Genomic DNA, 18,183 nt, shown 5'->3' with positions numbered 1-18,183 from the left:
ATAAAAAGGAAGTAGGGGCTGAGATCCAGTATTTTCCATTTTTCCGAGGAATGTTGGCTATTTCTCTCTTCTCTCATTTTTTTCTTCCCCTGTTAGTTGCTTCTACCCCTAGCTCACCTCCACTCTTCAAAAATAGTTGTCATATTAGGCTGTCATGGAAAGCACAAAAGGTACCTGTAGTTTTAAATTTTGATCTATTGAACGGGAAGGCATGAAAAGTATTTTCAAGAAGAAGAGACAACATAACTAATAGAAAGTGTACAGATTTAAAACTGACAGATACCTGTGCTCACACACTGTCCCTGCCACCTACAGATTTCTGTGATCACAGACAAGTTATTAAGCATTCTGCATCTGTTTTCTGTTCCATAAAAACTGATTGACACTTAACCTTAAAAACAAATTTTAAGCACTAAACGAGATGCTCTGTACAGGCAGAGTGCTTAGCACAAATAGATTCCCAATAAATATTGATGCCTCCTTTGCTGTCCCTTATCATCAGTAGAGGAAGCACACATTCAAAACCAGTAATCTTGAACTTCGGAATGGGATACCGTCTGTGTATTGACTGGTACTTGATATCCTCAACCAAGATGAAGTAATACACAATTTGGATTCTTTCTCTATCATTCAAAGTGGAAAATTCCAGGGGTGCCAAAAACATGCATACACACGACTTGCATTCATCTTTTGTTATCAGTATATATCGAGTATTACAATTTTAACACAGTTTTTTTCCTTTCTTAAAATGTGTGTACATATTTTTGGCACCCTCTGTATTAGTGCCTAACAAAATATCTGCACAATATGGGTTAATCAAAACAATAGCTTCTTAAACCCTTAGGAAAGAAATTGAGTACATATCTGGGCCAAAGCTCAAGACAGCAACTCCGGGCTTTTGTTGTTACAGAATGCTATGCATGCTCTGGCTTGCCTTTCAACAATCATTCCTATTAAATCATTTGTCCCTCTGACACATCTAATGAAGTCATGTTCATGATCAGCTTAATCACAGGATGCAGTATTGTACATATTTTGACTGGAAAGCTGTTTGTATAAACTGAAACTTGTAACAAATATATAATTTCATAAAATGCTCGTTAAGCTTTCAGTATGGCAATCTTTGGCTTGAATCTTTTTATGCATATTTAGTCATTTTATGATAGACTTTTGGGTACTGGTTAACAAAAAATTATTCTTAAGCAAAATTCATGTTGAGCAAGTGGAGTAGTGAACAATTACAAACACAGCGAACTCTGAACCTGATACTCTATCTAGAAATCTTTAAACGCTGGGGAAATCATACACTTTTAGCTAAATAGTATATCACTGAAATTGATCCTAGTTATAAGCACATGAATATAAACAAGAAAAACACTGGGTTAAAGTATTCTTAAAAATACTTTCCCAGAATGTTGATAACAAACTTCAACGTTGACTTCTATTATAGCTAATTATTTCACTGCTCAACTAGTGGCTGAATAGTCACACCTTATACATTCAGAGACTTTTTAGAGTGAGGTCATGACATGTGCCTTTATCTCCAGGCCCCGTGTTATTAGGTCTCAGAATTAATTAGAAGTGAGACTTACATCACTCTCATGACCTTCCCGAAGGTTGTATGTGAGGTCATGCTGAATGTCTTCCACAAACTTGTGAGCGTATTCTGGGTAAAGGTCTAGCACTTCAAAGAGTCCTTTGAGGATGATACACTGGAGATCACAGTAGGTTAAAGCCTTCACATCTGCATTGGTCTTGATCACTTGGTCCTTAATTGATAGATTTGCTCCAATTAAATCCCCTTTCCCTTGAAACAGTGAAAAAAGAGACATGTCACTTTAAAGAAAAACAAGCTTTGGACCAGTAACTTTATTTGACTTACAGTCTTCATTTCTCAGAGATTACACTGAAAAGACAAGTGGAACCTTTATCTGGAGCAGGATTTCTCAACCTCAGCCTGATAATTTTTTGTTGGGGAGAGAGGGGCTATTCTGTAAATAGTAGAATGTTTAGCAGCAGCTCACACCCTCTATCCCCAGTGGTGAGAACCAAAATATCTTCAGATATTACCAAATGTCCCCTGATGGGTAAAACTGCTCTCAGTCGAGAATACTGGTTTAGGTAGAAGATAAAGGCTAGGAGACCTAGAGTTAGGAAGTGTAGACCATGGATAGGCTCCAGACAGGTCCCACACAGGATTCAGTAAATGAATTTAGCCAAACCATTTGATATTTTTGTCATAGTCATTTTAACAGTTGAAGGGCAGCAATAATGGCTCAGATTTGTCTGCATGTAGAAAGGCTCTGTGAGTCTAAGGTAAGACCATCAAGAGGTGTATTTACAATTTGGATTCCAGCACTTTGGACAATAATGTAAGCATTACCATCAGCTTTCTATCATACTCAGGTCACTTATTTTATTTCTAAACAGGTAATATGGAAGGAGGAGCCTTCTATCTCTCTTCTCAGAGTTGGGAGGCAGGATAACTATTGGACATTACGGACAATGAAATCTGCTACATAAAAAAGTAAAAGCAAAAAAAAAAGTAAAAGCACAAGTCACACTTCTGGTGCTCTGTGACAGTGTAAAAACCCCATTTTCTTAATTGAAAAAGAAGCTCTTCATTAGTGCCACTGGGGGGAGAGAGGATCTAACGATGCTTTATCCAACTTATCTGTGCCCCATACCGCATATATGACGTCTGATATTTTGCCTGCAATCAGTCTTAGGCTGGAATTCACCTGTCTGGAAACTAGTTTGTTTCCTCGAGTTTTTTGATTAGATAATATTAGGCAATTTATTTGAATCTTTAAAATTTTTAAATTGATTTGAATCAGTTTAACTTAGCAGGAAGGTGAGCATTACTGTAAGTGCTAACAAAAAGCTGATTACAGCTTCAGATTTATTTTAGACAGCCATTAATTCATTTAGCATCCATGCAAGAAATACAACAGAAAATCCATTCAATTCTCAGACAAACGTAGGTTAAAAGCTGAGGTGATATGACCAAGCATACAGAGGATGGTGGTAATAGATTCATGGCCACAGCCTAGGAGTTTCTGTGTCTTTGTCCTCAAATAGCATCATACCTGGCCTTTAACTTTTTTTTTTTCTTTTATGGCCACTTTGTTCCATTTCATATGGAACCAACAACCAACAATTGACCAACCAAAAAAATCACCAAGCAAATAATACCTTTGGAATGTTATAGTACAAATTGCCAATGTCAGTCCCCTATTCAATTAAATTTTTAACTGATAAGCTTTTATTTTTTGTTGTGTTCAGTCCCTGGAATGTAGCAGCCTTCAATACAAGGTTTATTGAATTTGATAGTACAAGGAAACATGCTAAATTAACCATGAATACCTAAGATATTAATAAATATTTATGGCAGATAATAAATTGAGTTTTAAAATTATTGAATTATATCTAGGTGTTATCTTCAAATTAATATTGGATTTAAACCTTGAGCTTAAACCTATTAGGCAGAAGAAAAAACAGGCTAAAATCTATATTTATAGACACTAAGGGAAGAAACAGCCACATGATGCTGAAGAATTCCAGTTTGGTTCATTGTTGTCACCCATACCGCTAAACTTGGAAATTTTGTTTCTTGCACGTTTTATTAGAAATCTAAATTTTTGCTCAAAAACTCAAAGTTGGGTACTGAGGCAAAATGTAAATTGAATTCAGCAAAATTTCAAATTCTGTGTATACGAGGAAAATGTATCATGATGCACTCACTGTCTCGCCACGAAGAGTATTCCCACTTCCAAGCAACTAGCATTTGGAACAATTTTAGGGTCACCATACTTTCATATGTTGGGTGACCATAGTATAATTCTTTCAGCCTCAATGACCCCAGCTATATAAACAGCACCAACATCCTGCCAAACTTTGCACCCTAGGGAAAACTTCCTGTTTATTTCTTCATTCAATGAATATTTATGGAGTACTGACATGTATGCAGGGCCTCGGCTTGAGCCCTGGCAAGAAGGCACTGGTAAATAATAACATGCTTCTCACCCTCACTAATTTAAATGTCTTGTGGATTCCTTACTCTTTAGATTTAGGATTAGATCTAAGTCCTTTCTTAATTGCTCTGGATTTCAGTATCCTTATTTCTAAAAGAAGAGAAATATCTATGGTCCCTTACAGTCTACATTTTTCTGAATTCTATTATTGATGTTCGCTAATCAGTTATTCTCCCATTGGGGGGAAAAGTTGATGAGATGCATCTGCAAACCATCCGGGTTAGAGCTATAACTTATGTTTAATTATAATTAGGCAGATAATGCCATCTGTGAAGAGCACAATCATCGGTGCTTTGTCGTTTTCTTTTAAAAGTAAACAACAGTGAAGAAATTGGTGAGAAAACATAGTTAACAGGACATGAAATGAAGGTGCACAAGGCAAACAAATTCTGTCCCCATAACAAATCCCTGCCTCTGAGCCAACCGCCCCCCAGGCTTTAGATTAAGAAATGCCTTCATGTACTGATTGGACAATGGAGTTGTTTGAATAAGTTATGATTTGACAGCTGTTTGGTGATACTCCTTCCCTATAACATTATATATTAATTCATTTTGTTGGCAGAATAAGCATGTATTAAATATCTACAGATCAAATATGAAGCCATGTGCCTAAGTTTATCAAAACTGATTTGAATTGGCACCTATAAGAAAATATTACCATAAGAAAGTGAAATAGTTAATCGTCACTGAAATAATGTTAACCATAGAGGGAAAATATTAATAATTTATTATCTCTGTTTGGGTTTAGTCCCAATACCACATACTCGTTTAGAATGGCCATGTGGTAATTTGCACTTAAATCACTTTTGATAGATACATGGTAGAAGCCAAGATGGGAAAATGTTAATCATGGAAATCACAATTTATGGAGGAAATTGGGGCCAGAGCAAAAGGCAATGGATTAAATCTTTTAGCTGTAAGTAGAATTTTTTTGAAATAAGGAAATCCAGTTGAATTATGTATTTTGAATGATGGTTATTACAAGAAGTCATCAAATTTGTACCCATTGTACCTTAATGTTATGGATGATGCCTTCATATTCCATTCTTAGAATTGTTGCTAGTTACCCAATTAAAAAATCTACCACAATTTTGGAAAAAACCTCACATATATGTTTAAAAATGGTACATTATTTTTGCTTACATGTATACCAAACCATAGGTTCTATAAAATATATATACATATGTCTTTTTAAAAGCAGGCTGTGTCAATAGGTAGGCTATAAAACTTACAGTGCTACTAAGGAAGTACATGCAAAAGTATTTTATGATTACAGTTAAGTGTCTGAAGCAAATTTAGAAATAATTGTCACTTTTAATTTAGAATCACAGAATGATAGAATGACTGGCCTTTAACTTCACAAAGTTGAGAAGTGAACAGAAAGAGTGTTAAATTTTCTCCTAAAAAAACACACCCATATCGAGTTTCACTCTAACACTGATAATGAGATGGCCAAGCTGATAATAAACTCTTTGAGTTGCTATTGCATATATGTGTGTATATATATATACATATACATATATATACATATATATATACATATATGTATATATATATATATATACATATATATTAATTAAGGAATAAAACATAAGGGGGTGAATCAATAATTGAGCCAAAATTTTGAAAGGCAAGCCCTACCTTTTCTCTGGTAAGTGGTAAACTGAAGTCAACATGAAGCAATAAAAAGCATGTGGGTATTTCACCATTCACTAGCCTCCATTGCCTCACCTTTAGTTGGGGAAAAGCACACCAACCTCTCAGGGTTGCAAGATTTAAATTATATAATGGACATAAAACACCCGGCTCATATTAAGGATTCAATAAATATTAGTTTTCTTCTCTCTTCCAAATTATAACCTGTCTTGAAGCTTACTGTCTAGAATCCAGAGATTGCAGGCTAATAATGATTATACAGAATAACGTAATGATTTTTATGAGAGTTTATTCTTAATGCATAATCATTTCTACACTATTTTTAGGACAGACGAAACTTAATTTTCATGTTCTTCTGAGAATTGATTTTTCACAAAAATACAGAAATGGCTTCTTAAAATTGACTAGCCATTTCGCCAAGAGTCAGTATACATCATGATTAATAATCTGGCCTAAGGAATCAGAAAGAATTGTATTCATTTTCTTACCACAGTACTCTCCCCTTATTTGAGGTTTTGATTTCTGCAGTTTCAGGTACCTGCGATCAAGGGTAGTCCGAAAAAAATAAATGGAAAATTCCAGAAATAAACAATTCATAAGCTTTAAATTGTGCACCAGTCTGAATAGCATGATGAAAGCTTATCCCATCCCACCTCGGATGTGAATTATCCCTCTGTCCAGCGTGTCCACCCTGAGTGTGCTCCCTGCCTGTTAGTCATTTAGTAGCCATCTAGGTAATCAGATCAGTTGTCACAGTATCACAATGCTTGTGTTCAGGTCACCCTTATTTCACTTACTAATGGCCCCAAAGTACAAGAATAGTGATGCCGGCAATTCGGATATGCCAAAGAGAAGCCATAAAGTGCTTCCCTTGAGTGAAAAAGTAAAAGTTCTCTACTTAGTAATGAAAGAAAGAAATTATATGCCGAAGTTGCTAAGAATGAATCTTCTGTCCGTGAAATTATAAAAAAGGTAAAAGAAATTCATGCTAGTTTTTCTGTCGCATCTCAAAGTACAAAAGTTAAGCCACAGTGCATGATAAGTGCTTAGTTAAAATGGAAAAGGCGTTAAATTTATGAGTGGAAGACATGAATAGAAATATATACAGAGGGTGCCCAAAGAGTGTATACACATTTTAAGAAAGGAAAAAACTGTATTAAAATTGTAATACTCAATATATACTGATAACATAAGAATACAAGTCATGTGTATGTACTTTTTTGGCACCCCCGGTATATATGGATTGATAGTATATGCAGTATCAGGCATCCACTGGGGGTCTTGGAACGTATCCCCATCAGATAAGGGGAGACTACTATATGTGATTTGGGGCAAGTTAACTAAGATACAATTTATTCATTTGTAAAATGGGAATAATAGTTAAACTGCTGGATTTTTAACAAGAATCAAACAATATGTTGGATATAACACTTAGCACACTGTAAACTCAATATGAAGCACTGCAAACTAGCAATATGAAATTCAATATGAAGCAATATGAATTAATAATAAATAAAATAGTTGGCAAATTAAACCCATATGAAAAAAATTCTGACTCCACATCTGCATCCATAATTTCCTTAATCTATAGCAGTTTTTCCCCCCATTTTATCTCCTTAACTCATGCTCCAGAGGAAAATTTCATGGAGCTTTCACCTCCGACCTACCAAGAATAGCCAGCACCATGCTGTCTTTCAGAACCTCCATGGAGCCCGAGCAGACAAAGTAGATGGCCTGCAAAGCATCTCCTTGACGCAGCAGATACTCTCCGGGAGCACAGAAAGAGGTTTTGATGTGTAGAGACAGAGACCTGAGGCAGCCCCGGCTGGCACACTCAAAAAGGGACAACTGTAAGATTTCCTTGTTCAAGTGCATAGTGATGTCAGAACGTAGCTCATCTGGAAAGTCTTTCAGAAGCTGTCAAAGAAGATGAAAGAGGAAATCAAGTTGGGGTACGTGTAGTCTAATTTATTTACTTTGCAAGACAACAGGGATGTTCTTCCCACTGTTTGACCAACCAGAGTACAGAAGAGGAAATATCTGTAAGAGATTGGAAAGATGTTTCAATGACTGTGACCCCAGTTACGTAGTACTAATCAGCCAAAAAGAAGTCTGGAGAAATAGAATCAATTAATAAGACTCTAGAATGAAAACATACAGGTCATTGTGACTTGCTTCTCATAGACTCCTACTCAAGACAGAAGATATGGAAAGTGGACCCTTCAGTGTTTCCTCTGGTGTCACGATTATATGAAGAGAGAAACCAAATAATCACTTAAAAAATGTTGATTACTGGTTTGGTTGGAGATTTGGTGGAATGGTTGCTTGATTTATATGATACCCTTTTTATAGTGGTGGTCTGGGGTGTTTCTGGAAGTCCAGAAATACCTTTGCTGAAAAACTTTTTTTTTTTTTTTTTACTTTGTTGGTTTTAAAGGCAAACATTAATTTGATTAATCTAATATTCAAAAATTATGGTTTGACCATTCAATTGTCATAAGAATTGGTTCCTTTCAAAGAAGGTTCAGAAGAATGAAAATAAGTCTACTCGATTAACCAAAATGATGAGTTATGTAAATCATTGGTCAATCCAAGTGGCATCGTGAAAACATAAGCCAAAGCAGAAGAAAGACTGCGTTTCTCAAAGGATTAAGCAACAAAGAGATAAATAAGTCGGTAGGTGTGTTCTTCGCTTCTGAGACCTACATGAGGGAACCTCGCTTTTTACCTTAGAATATGTGCCTTGTGCCTAAAGCCGTCAACATGAGAAATGAACATTACCTCATTTGAATCTATTCCATTGTTGACTGACCAGGTTGTTTGGAAATATTCGAGCATCCTCTGCTTGAGCTGCTGGGGCAAGTGATGGACACGGATGAAGTCTTTCAGATCCTTAGTTCTAGTGTGATAGAGGGACCATCTGGAGTACATCCTCTGGATGATTGCTGTCACATTTCCAAACACCAAGGCATGCATCAAGGCTGAGAAGAAGAACACAACATAGAATGGGAGAGAAATATGGTGGAGGAGTTCGCCCCTTCAGTCTAGATTTATAGCTGATATATCCTAAGTCAGAGCAGAGTACGCTGGTGTGGCCACGTTGATACAGCTATTTTGGTACAAGCATTTTGGCGTAGCCATTTTGTCACAGTCATTTTGATCCTGATCCAGTCATTTTGATTCCCTATGGTTTGATCAGAGTAAAAATGTCTTTTAAAAGTACTTACTAACATGCAAAGTAGGCCTCTTTGACCCATACTTAATCTGCTAGCTGCCATTCTGGCTACGACAAACTTTTATTTTATACTTTATTTACATCTGTATTATTTTAAAAGTTAGGTGTAGTTTAAGAGCTAGGATGAAATCGTTTTAATTCATAAAATTAGCCATAAAGTTAAAATTGAATAGTTACTTTTGCTGTAATAAAAATACATTAAAAACAAGTCTATTATAACCAGTTAGCCTTTATGGGAATATGAGTCTCTTCCCCAAAGCCATCATTTAAAATTAGTTTTAGGCTATTAAATATGACATTTATATTACTAAAGGTACCAAGAAAGTTGTTGGAAATGTAACTGAGGCTTTCCTGAGCGAACTGAAGCTGAGCCGAATAGGGCTCCAATTCCCTACCCGACACCAACTCCACAGTCACTTTAATTTTAAGGGAGATATCAGAAAATCTGAGACTGTTGGAGAAACAAATGAAGTCACAGAGGAAAACCAGGTATTCTGCTTAGCGTCATCACTGCCATCTTGAGAAGAGCCAGGCTGTATATACGTGTATAGATGTGACTCCTGTTTAGATGAGGCTTCTCAGGTCAGAGAGCATTTAACACCCATTTCCTTGCTGAGTCTTCCCCTTCCTGAAACCAAGACCAGAGTGGAATGAGATAGACTTTGTTCATCAGAATTTGAGGCTGGATGGGGTTGGGGATTGTGTTTTCTACCGGAAAAACGTAGAGTGACCAGATGGGCTTCACTTTCCAGGAGTTGCCTGCTGTAGGCAGTGGTTGGTATCATGAAGTCAGAAAAGGTGTAACAGGATTTTGCACTAAATTGTTAGCTGAATATAGAATGGCTTCTGCAGATACCAGCAGAAAGCCCAAGAAGGACTTGGACCCACCTGGGGCAGTGAGACTGGGGAGATGATGTACTTATATTTACGGGCAGACCAGTTCTCAGTGATATTCAGATTTCAGCCCCTATCCCGATCCTGGGATGGGATTGGCCATGAGGGAAAAAGTTCAGGGACTGGGTGAAATAATCAGTTTCAGTATTTTTTGGTAAACAAAGAAAATAAAACAAAAAACCTGAAAATTTAGTAGTTTGTCAAATTAAAGGATCTATCAATTTGTCCCCGTATCCAAATCTCAGCATCCAAGGAGCTATGTTAAAAATTTCTTAGCATCAAAATGGATACATTGGTACAAAAGTGTCAACGTGTTATTGCATCTATACTACCAAATATTGTAGGATAACCCCCATTCAAATTCCTTTTTTCTATATATTTATTAGAAATTAGTAACCATTGGCATACCAATTTCAATCTCATCTAACACTAGAATTAAAATTCTTTATCAGGTTATTATATGTCATTTTCTATGGAAAATATGATCACTATGCCTATAGTCACCCCATAGTAACAAGGAAAGATTCAATAATTCAGAAAAGTTACTAGAATAGGGTTAAAGTTAGGGTCTATGTAAAGGAGGCAATATAATACTGCAGAGAAAATATAAACTTTGGCATCAGACACATCCAGATTTGAATCCTGACTTTGACACTTCCTAATTGTTGTGAACTTGGCAAGATACATAATTTCCATACATGGACTTAGTTTCCTTATATGTGAATGGGACATAATAATACCTTACCCATAGGGTTATTTGAGTTTTAAAGGGTGAAAATTGTGACAAGGATTGAAACCAGTCACGGGGATGTAAAGTATAGCGAATGTAGTAGGTACTACCGTATTTCTCCGAAAATAAGACCTAGCCGGACCATCAGCTCTAATGCGTCTTTTGGAGCAAAAATTAATAAAAGACCCACTCTTATTTTACTATAAGACCCGATCTTACATAATGCAATATAAGACCGGGTCTTATATAGTCTAATCTAAGCTAAGACTGGGTCTTTATATTAATTTTTGCTCCAAAAGATGCATTAGAGCTGATGGTCCGGTTAGGACTTATTTTCGGGGAAACACAGTATGTATCGTGTCAGATGGGTACTACACTTATTGGAGGATCACTGCGTAGGTATATAAATGTCTAACCATTATGTTGTACATCTGAAATTGATGCAATATTATATGTTAACTGTAATTGAAAAAAAATAAATTTATAATAAGTTAATACACATATTTAAAGTGCCTAATATTTGTGTGGAAAACAGTGAGGGTTCAATTTATCTCAATTTTTCCCATGAGAGTGACGGGTTATCGTGAATCTTTAACATGCTCAATTGAGTAAAATTAGGGGAAAAGAACTCAGATTTAAGATTCTCCATCAACTTCTGAAATAATTAAGAGTGGTTCTGGTGGAAATAACTTCTTGAGAAAAGGAATTCAAGAAATATTTAATAAGTGCCTGCTACATGCAAGTGTATGTAAGTATATAGTCTTCCCAAATTTTTAAAAATGAAATGTCTTCCAAGCAGAGCAAAAATGTTCCAAGAAAAATTATATTGCTTAACAATTTACTGTTGGATGGTTCTTGGTGAATTCTAAATAGAGGTTCATTCTTCTGTATATTTTTAGAAGCATAACAGTTCTGCTGTTTAAATACTATTTTATTTGGAAGAAGATACCTCTGTTTATGATAAACACTGTGTGAAGAAAAGAGCTAATTCTGTTCTAAGTCAAAGAACTCAAACACCAATTTCAGGCCACGTTAATATACTTATGGGCTCCATGTCTGAAAGCGCTACCATCTGTAAAAATATGTGATTGTCTTTTACGGAGATTAAACTGAATACCGAGAACAATTTTATTTCATTTATTTTAATACTGCTTTCCTTAATTATGTGTATGATTTTAACTTTGCTTAATTATAATGTGTGCAAAGCATATAATGTAAGATAAGTAATATATATGTTCAGATCATTTAGCATCTTAATTGTACACTATCAATAAAATGAATTACTGGATTAATTGTAAAATTCATAAGTGTTGTTGGAATGTACTAGTCTACGTCCGAGGCACCATAATTTAAAAATCTCCTTTCAGCATAGAAAGATACTTCTAATTTCAGTAGTTAAAAAATAAAACCCTAGCTCTCATAGTTTCTCAGTTTCCAAAGTTATCATTGCCTCTTTGTCACTGGTTATCATTTTCACATTGGCACAGAGTGTGTGTAAGTGTCAGTCCAAATCATTCCATCTGCTATGAAAGTTTGACTCGAGAACTTCCATATCCAGGTCAGTTTGGAAATTATTTTCCTTTAACTCCTGGCATATTTTTTTTTTTCAATCCTTTATGTTATCTTCTTTTTTTTTTAAATTATTTATTTATTAGTTTCAGGTGTACAAAACAAGGTAATACTTAGACGTTCATCATTTATATCCCTCATAGTGTGAACCCCCCTCCCCCCATCCACTATCCCTCCGACCTCACACTGAACCATCACATTATATATATCAAATTATAGTTGGCATTCATTAATGTTTAGCTTCTGGTGTACAATGCCATGATCAGGTATCCACAGTATCCCTGAGGTGATCTCCCAAATAGGACGCATGTCCATCGGATACCCAACAAAATCTTTACAACATTATAGAGTACCTTCCCCAAATTAATTTTCAAAAAAACCCTGAGGCCATCTTGTGGTTACCAGCTGCTTCCAAATCCCTTCACCTTTCCCCTTATCCCCAACCCCCTCCCACACACCCATCTAACCACTCTCAGTTTTTTCTCTGCGTCCCCAAAACTGTCTCTGATTAGTTCATTCACATAGTCTTTTCTTTAGATTCCATATATAAGTGAGATCATATGGTACTTGTCTTTCTCTTTCTGACTTATTTCACTTAACATAATGTTCTCTAGATCCATCCATGTTGCTGCAAATGATAAGATTTCTTTCTTCTTTATGGCTGCGTAATACTCCATTGTATAAATGTACCACAGCTTCTTAATCCAGTCATCTACCGATGGGCATTTCGGTTGTTTCCATATCTTGGCTATTGTGTAAAGTGCTGCAATAAACATAGGAGTGCATACAGATTTTTGAATTGGAGTTTTGGATTTCTCCGGGTAGATGCCTAGGAGTGGAATTACTGGATCATAGGGTAGTTCCATTTTCAGATTCCTGAGATACCTCCATACTGTTTTCCATAGTGGCTGCACTAATCTGCAGTCCCACCAACAGTGCACTAGCGTTCCCTTTTCTCCACATCCGCGACTCCTGGCATATTTGATGTATATAATTCTTAAAGTAGCATTGTAGGCCTCCTGCTGAGTCTGTGGGAGGCTCTTTTTCTGTGTGTGTAGAAGTTTCATATAAAATACATTTTGTAAAATCTCATCTTAATGTCAGGTCTTTGAAGAAACCTCAACAATTGGGATCTCAGAAGAAAGTAAATAGATTCAAATGAAAGTGCACTCCGATAGGGTTGCCTGGCTTCCCCTTCTCCTTTCCCTTTCCTGCTTTCCTTTCCCCCTTTTCTTTACGTCTCTTCCCTTCTTCTCCCTCCCACCCTCTTTCCCCAGCTCTCTGGATTTGGGGCACTATTGCTCTCCTGAAGTATAGCATCATTGCTGATTTCTTTTTTTCTTCTTTTAGTCTTTACTGAGGCAGAGAAAGGTAACTTCGCAGTGGGAAAAGCCTGGCAGACAATTGGTCCAAGTCAACATCACCGATCGTGAAACAAGCAGATATTATCTTGTGTTTCTGATGTTATGCATCGGAAAAGACATAACATCAGTTTTGTGGTATCCCGGCAGAAATGCACAACCTGGATTTAATTATGAGAAAACATCAGACAGACTCAAATTGAAGGACCTTCTCCAAAATAACTAGTTTGCAATCTTCAAAAGTATCCAGGTCATGGAAGTCAAGGAAACTCTAAGGACCTGATTTTCCAGATTAAAGAAACTAAAGTGACATGATAATTAAATGCAGTGCAGAAACCTGAATTGGATTGGGGTAAGAGGATAGTTATAAAGGACATGATTAAAACATACTACATGTACTATAGGTTAGATCAGGAGTTGGCAAACTATGTATAGCTCTTGTTGCTGATTTCTTTAGCTAAATACTTTGCAGTGTCTTCAGAGTCTACATAGGGACTCTACAGAGTCTACATGCTCTTTTCTTCTGTTATAAAAAGAGACCAGAGCTCAGGTTGTGCGTAATCTTAGCTGCCCTCCTTTTCTCTCCCACCTACTCATTGCCCTGGAATTTTCCACTCCTTTCTACAAGTATACTGGGTTACGGATGGCAGATGGCGGAGAAAACAGAGAGTGAGAACAATTTGCTAAATGATGAATTCAAATGGCAGTGTAAAGATATCTTAAAAACAGCCTGAATTTGTGAACATCATAGCCCATATGGGTTCAATAAAATTATGTCAAGATAGCGTATATAGGATGAGAGGCTCTAAGGAAAACCTTGACTGTTAACAGTTTCACTCTACCCTTTTCATGGCAACAATGCCTCATTTAAACTGGACCTGTCCTCAGTGATGAGTCCTCTTCACTAGGAAGCTTTATCTAACCTTGGAGGCTGATGTGATGGTCCTATCAATTGGGGCTAACTGATTAGGTGACTATTAGGCAGCTATCACTAAGTATGATAGAAGAATTTTTAAAGACTTGGGAATATGTTCTCAATATGTTTTGTTTTATGGCGAAAATGACATGTAGTTGATATAAATATTTCAGAAAATAGCTGTATATGTGTATAAAAAGACTAAAAAGACTGTCTTTTTGTGATGGGATTATACATAATTTTATTTTTTGTGTGTATTTTCAGGTCTTTAGAAAGTGTGCATTATAAAAGGAAAAATTAAAAGGGAAAAAGAACATTGTCTGCCTGAGTATCTATTCCATTACTAAACTGTGAACTTCTAGAAGGGAAGTATCAAGTTTTAGGCATCTTTGTTGTCCCAGCATCTAACCCAGTGCCTAACATAATTTAAGTATGCCGTAAATATTTGTGAACTGGAAATGAACTGGTGATTTGATAATTTCTTTAAGAAGTTTTATAATCATAAGCAATAGCTTAGAAAAAATTTTTTTCATTGAAGGCATACATTTCTTTTTATTTTAATTAAAATTTATTGGGGTGACAATGGTTAGTGAAGTTACATGGGTTTCAAGTGTACAATTCTGTAATACATTGTCTGTAAATCACATTGTGTGTTCACCAACCAGAGTCAGTTCTCCTTCCTTCCATCACCATGTATATGATCCATTTACCCTCATTTACCACCTCCCTCCCCCCTTACTCTCTGGTAACCACTACACGATTGTCTATGTCTATCAGTTTTTATTTCTTTGTTTGTCTTGTTCCTTTGTTTTTTTTCAGTTTTATATCCCACATATCAGTGAAATCAGATGGTTCTCGACTTTTTCTGTCTGAATTTATTTTGCTCAGCATAATAATCTCAAGATCTATCCACATTGTCTCCAATGGCACTATTTCATCTTTTCTTATGGCGGAATAGTATTCCATTGTGTATATACACCAAATCTTTATCCATTCATCTATTGAAGGACATTTTGGTTGTTTCTATGTCTTGGCCACCGTAAATAAAGCTGTAATGAACATCGGAGCACATATATCTTTACAGTAAATGTTTGCAGATTTTTTGGGTAGATACCCAGGAGAGGGATTGCTAGGTCATATGGTAATTCTATTCTTAATTTTTTGAGGAACCTCCACACTGCCTTCCATAACGGCTGCACCAGTCTGCATTCCCACCAACAGTGTATGAGGGTTCCTTTTTCTTCACAGCCTCTCCAACACTTGTTACTATTTGTCTTGTTGATGATAGCCATTTTAACAGGTATGAGGTGATATCTCATTGTGAATTTGATTTGCATTTCCCTAATTACTCGTGAATTTGAGCATCTTTTCATATGTCTATTGGCCATCTGTATATCCTCTTTGGAGAAATGTCTGTTCAGGTCCTCCACCCATTTTTTAATTGGATTGCTTGTTTTTTTGTTGTTGAGTTATATGAGTTCCTTATATATTTTGGATATTAGCCCCTTATCGGAGGCATTGTTTGTAAAAATCTCCTCCCATTCCGTTGGTTGCCTCTTTATTTTGTACCCATCTCTTCATCCTCTTCCCATCCCCAAAGACAATCATTTAAAATTATTTATTTTAGGTCTTATTATGATTATAACCAATATTTTAGATGATATGGTTTTACTTCTATTGCTTGAGTTGTCATGTTTGGACAACATCTAAAAACAACCTGACAGGAAGGGTAAAAATTCATTTTACTGCTACTCGCCTTCTCTTTTTGCACTTGATAGTTATACTCTTAGCTCATCTGTTATAATTTTGCAAGGTAAAATTAATATCAAGCATACACATTGATAAAATTGGAAAAATACTAAAAGTATAGCTCACTGAGATTTCTCAAAGTAAACAGACCTATGGAATCACCCTCCCACCTCCCACCCCTCTTGAGTCCCCTTCACGTCCACTAACCAGCATCCTCATGAAAGGTAACCACAGTTATGAATTATATTGCAATCAACAAGCTTTGTCTCCTTTTGAACTTTCTCTAAACAAAATCATACAGTATACTTTTTTTTGTGTCTGACTTCTCTGTTCAGCCTTGAGTTTGTAAGATTCATCCATGTGGTTGCAGACATAATAGTTCATTTATTCTCATTACTGTATAGTACTCTATTGAATAATTATTCCACAACTTACTTAATTGTTCTCCTATTAATGGACATTTCCAGTTTGAGATTTGTTCAATAATGCATCTATGGGTATCTATGTATATGTCTTTTGATGTATTTGTGTACACATTTCCTTTGGATATACACTCAGAAGTGGAATTGTTGAGTCAGAGTACAGGTGTGTTCAGATTTGGTAGATACTGACAAAACAGTTGTGCCAATTGATACTCCCATCAACAGTATAGGAGAAGTCAAGATGTTCCATATCTTCTCAAACACTTAGGGGTGTCAGTGTTTTCAAGTAGACCATTCTGGTGAATGTAAATGCTATCTAATTTTGATCTTAATTTGCATGTGCCTTATGAATATTGTAAAGCATCCTTTTATATGGTTACTGTCTATTTGGGTATGGAAGTCTATGTTTAAAGGACTTTTTAAAAAAGTTTTAATGCATTTTGGGGTTGTTTGATCTTTTTTTATTGATTTGTAAAAGTTCTTTATATACACAGGGTGCCAAAAAATGTATATACATTTTAAGAAAGGAAAATTGTATTAAAATTGTAATAATATATACTGATAACAAAAGATGAATACAAGTCACGTTTGACTTTTGCAGTTACAAGAGGTGCTCAAAATGGTTGCCATCAGCGTCCAGACACTTCTCATTATGGCGAACTACTGCCTGAGCAATGTTGACCAAAGTGTCCACTTGTATACATTTTTTGGCACCCCCTCGCCTGCATAATAGATAAGAAATAAGAGTCCTTTGTCAGATGTTTGCAAATCTCTTCTCCTACCCAGTGGCTTTTCTCTTAACACTCTTGATAATGTCTTGATAAACAGAAGTTCAATTTATCAATCTTTCTCTTATGATCAGGGCTTTCTGTATCATGTTTAAGAAAACATTCTCAAATCCAAGGTCATTAAAAATATTCTCTTATATTACCTTTTAGAAGCTTTATTGTTTTCTCTTTCACATTTAGATCAAAATCCATCTGGAACTCATTTTAATGTACAGTTTTAAGAATCTAATGTACATTTGACCCAGTAACATTTATTGAGAGTATCATCATTTCCCCTTTACACTGCAGTTTCACCTGTGTCATAAATAAAGTGATCATATGTGTGTGGCCTGTTTCTGCACTATCTTGTCTTTGGCCTATTTGTCTATGTTTGAGACAACACCTTACTTTGTTAATTACTGTAACTGTATAATACATCTTGATATCTGTGACACAAATCTTCCAATTTTGTTCTTCTTTATGATGCTTTGACTAGTTTTGGCTCTGCATTTCTACTCATTTTTAGGAACAGCCTGTGCAAACACACACACGTGCGTGCACACACATACACACACACAAACACACATCTACTGGGATTTTTATTGGCACTGCATTGACTCTTTAGATTAACTCGCGTACAACTGGTATCTTTATAATATCGAGTCTTAAAACCATCAACATTGCATATCCTCCCATTATTTTAAACCATTTATAAATTTTCTCACTAGTGTTTTGTAGTTTTTCTATGTATTAATATTACACATTTTTAAATATTTGCTTCGACATATTTGATGTTTTTATAACATTTCTTAATATTTTATTTTCTAATTGTTTGTTACTACCAGCATCT

General features: G+C 35.7%; 1 protein-coding gene across 1 annotated transcript in view; it reads right to left on the bottom strand.

The window, feature by feature from the left end:
• KCNH8 (potassium voltage-gated channel subfamily H member 8) overlaps nt 1-18,183 on the bottom strand; it is a gene marked incomplete at its 5' end in the record, with an annotated part of 310,088 nt that overhangs the window by 56,229 nt on the left and 235,676 nt on the right. Inside the window, 3 exons of the mRNA XM_081072214.1 lie at nt 1,593-1,807; nt 7,358-7,607; nt 8,472-8,671. Coding sequence (XP_080928340.1) covers nt 1,593-1,807; nt 7,358-7,607; nt 8,472-8,671 — 665 coding nt within the window. The remainder of the gene's footprint in view (nt 1-1,592; nt 1,808-7,357; nt 7,608-8,471; nt 8,672-18,183) is intronic.

Source organism: Rhinolophus hipposideros (genome assembly GCF_964194185.1).
Source record: "Rhinolophus hipposideros genome assembly, chromosome: 14".
In the NCBI taxonomy this organism is placed as follows: domain Eukaryota; kingdom Metazoa; phylum Chordata; class Mammalia; order Chiroptera; family Rhinolophidae; genus Rhinolophus; species Rhinolophus hipposideros.
Note: the sequence above shows the minus strand (reverse complement) of the source record. Positions and strands in the feature narration are given on the sequence as shown.